Raw genomic sequence first — 2,530 nt, forward strand, 5'->3', positions numbered from 1 at the left:
CATCCAAGGGTCAGACATACTGCAGTTGTCAATGTCAATTTTCATCTGCCCCCAACCTGCTGATTCATTGCCTCGGTTAGCTCCTCTGACATCTTCTCTGGACGTGATTTTCCGCTATATAACCTGGTGCCACCTGTAAATGCTGCCACTAGCCTAGATTGCAAATAACTACAAAACAGTTAACAGTACAAATTGTTATAAAGTGTATAATCTCCCCCTGGCACAATTAGCTCTTTCTAAGAACTATTCTGGATTTGACTTTGGTCTAAATAATCTGTTGCCTTCTGTAAAAGTTACCACATCAGTACTCTCTTTACTAAATTGGCAATAATTGTAATGTTTACTGTGATATTGGTTATTATGTGCAACCCCTGCTCATTGTACTTCTGTGTTTTCACAGGCGCCCTGTGCGTTCCTCAACCCTGTTGTTTCATCCACTAGCTCATGGCAGCGTTCAACCTCACACCCTCTGACACGTCAACATTCATCCTAGAAGGCATTCCTGGCCTGGAAGATTCTCACGTCTGGATTTCCATCCCTTTTGCTACTTGTTATATTTTCTGCCTATTGGGAAATTTCTCCATTCTGTTCGTGGTAGGCAAAGAGCAGACCCTGCACCAGCCGATGTACCTGCTCTTCTGCCTTCTGGCGCTCACAGATATCACCATGTCCACCTGTGTTGTACCAAAGGCCCTGGGTATATTTTGGTTCAATTTGAAAGTCATCACAGTGAGTGGCTGCCTCACCCAAATTACATTCGTTGGCACGGCTTTTGCAATGCAATCAGGTGTCCTGGTATCAATGGGCTTCGATCGCTATGTTGCCATATGTAACCCTCTGAGATACACCACAATCCTCACCCACACACGGGTAGCTACGCTAGGGCTTCTCAGTTTAATACGAGGGATTCTCTGTATGCTGCCCGTGCCCTTAGTGCTGAGCCAGCTGCCATTTTGTGGCAACCGCATCATCTCTGATATAAACTGTGAGGCTCTTCCTGTGGCCAAGATTTTATGTGGGGACCTCACATTCTACAGGCTCTATGGCTTGGTGCTGACACTTACAATTATTGGGTCAGACCTAATGCTCCTTGCCCTTTCCTACTCTTTGATCATCAGGGCCGTTCTAAGAATCTCCTCTCAGAAAGCCCACCAGAAAGCCCTCAACACCTGCACTGCCCACATCGGTGTGCTGCTCACGTCTTATACTCCCTTCCTATTCTCCATGGTGACAAATCGGTTTGGTGAGAGCATCGCTCCTCAGGTTCAAACCTTCTTGGCCAGTGTCTGTGTCCTTGTCCCCGCCATGCTCAACCCAATAGTATATGGAGTGAAAACCAAAGAGCTTCGTGACAAAATCAGGAAAAACTTTTGCAGATTATGATCACATTGAGCCACTGAATTTAAACAGTATCCCAAGAGGGGGAACCGTTACCTCCTTATTACCCAAGATTGCTCTGTCCCACTTTGGCTGAGCTCAGCATTGTGGAAGTTCATGGTCTCCGCAGCTACTCACATCTAACGTCTCACCGTTCCATCCCCAAGCGCTGCTTTCTCCATTGCCAAGTTCCCACTCTCTGATCATCAGAGAGTTTCAATGTCACCTGTCATTGCACATCCCACACACCCAGTCGGTCAGTCTCTCTATGACTTCCAGTCCACAAGAAGATACTGCAGCACTCTGGTGGTTTCCCATTAGGCCCTGGGGGTATGTCTACACTTGCAGCCTAATTCAAACTAGGGCTGCAAATGAAGGCATTCGGAATTGTAAATAAAGCCTGGTATTTAAATATCCCAAGCTTGATTTGCATCTTCCCGGTTGGGCGCTATTATTGAAATTTTCAAGTCCGGACTATCTGCCTGCGTCTACACACGACAGGGAAATGCGCGTTCAAAATAAAGCCGTATTTCAAACTACCTGTTAAACCTCATTGCAGGAGGAATAACAGGTAGTTCGAAATAGGGCTTTATGTGGTCACCTCATCTCAAAAAGGATATCTTGGCACTGGAAAAGTTGTAGAAAAGAGCAACATAAATGATGAGGGATTTGGAATAGGTTATGTATGAAGAGAGATTGAGACTATGTCTACACTACAGAGTTTTTGTGGAAAAACCGTCGTTTTGCTGCAAAAACTCGCAGAGTGGCCATACCTCAAGTGAATTTTTGAGCAAAAAAATCGAAAGAGGAAAGGGGGTTTTGCGCAAAAGCTGTTCCTCTTTCTATGAGTAATAATTTCTTTTTGCCAAGAGCTCTTGCGCAAACAAGCATGTGTAGATGGGGAACAGGGTTTTTTTGTACAAAAAGAGGCAATCCGAAAAAGCCCAGGTGCCCTGGTGGCCATTCTGTAAATACCTTTCGAGGGTGCTTTCACACAATATAGATGCTCTCTTGCACAAAGTCGCATGGCCCTTTCAATGCACGTTTGCAGTGTGGACGTGCTCTTGTGCAAGAAGTTTTTGTGGAAGATCTCTTCCGCAAAAAGCTTCTTGCACAAGAAGCCTGCAGTGTAGACACAGTCTGAAAGACTGGG

At 45.4% G+C, this 2,530-nt stretch overlaps 1 protein-coding gene across 1 annotated transcript; it reads left to right on the forward strand.

Annotated features, from left to right (window-relative positions):
* Window positions 1–444: 444 nt before the first annotated feature.
* LOC102462036 (olfactory receptor 52D1-like) lies at window positions 445–1,383 on the forward strand. Its single transcript, XM_006129870.3, has one exon. The coding sequence runs from the start codon at window positions 445–447 to the stop codon at window positions 1,381–1,383; it is 939 nt and encodes a 312-aa protein (XP_006129932.3).
* Window positions 1,384–2,530: the final 1,147 nt, after the last annotated feature.

The sequence above is a fragment of the Pelodiscus sinensis genome, chromosome 1 (genome assembly GCF_052426305.1).
Source record: "Pelodiscus sinensis isolate ZL-2025 chromosome 1, ASM5242630v1, whole genome shotgun sequence".
NCBI lineage: Eukaryota > Metazoa > Chordata > Testudines > Trionychidae > Pelodiscus > Pelodiscus sinensis.

Excerpts from the sequence above, each read along its gene's own strand:
- LOC102462036 (XM_006129870.3), top strand. The coding sequence starts at position 445 with ATGGCAGCGTTCAACCTCACACCCTCTGACACGTCAACATTCATCCTA.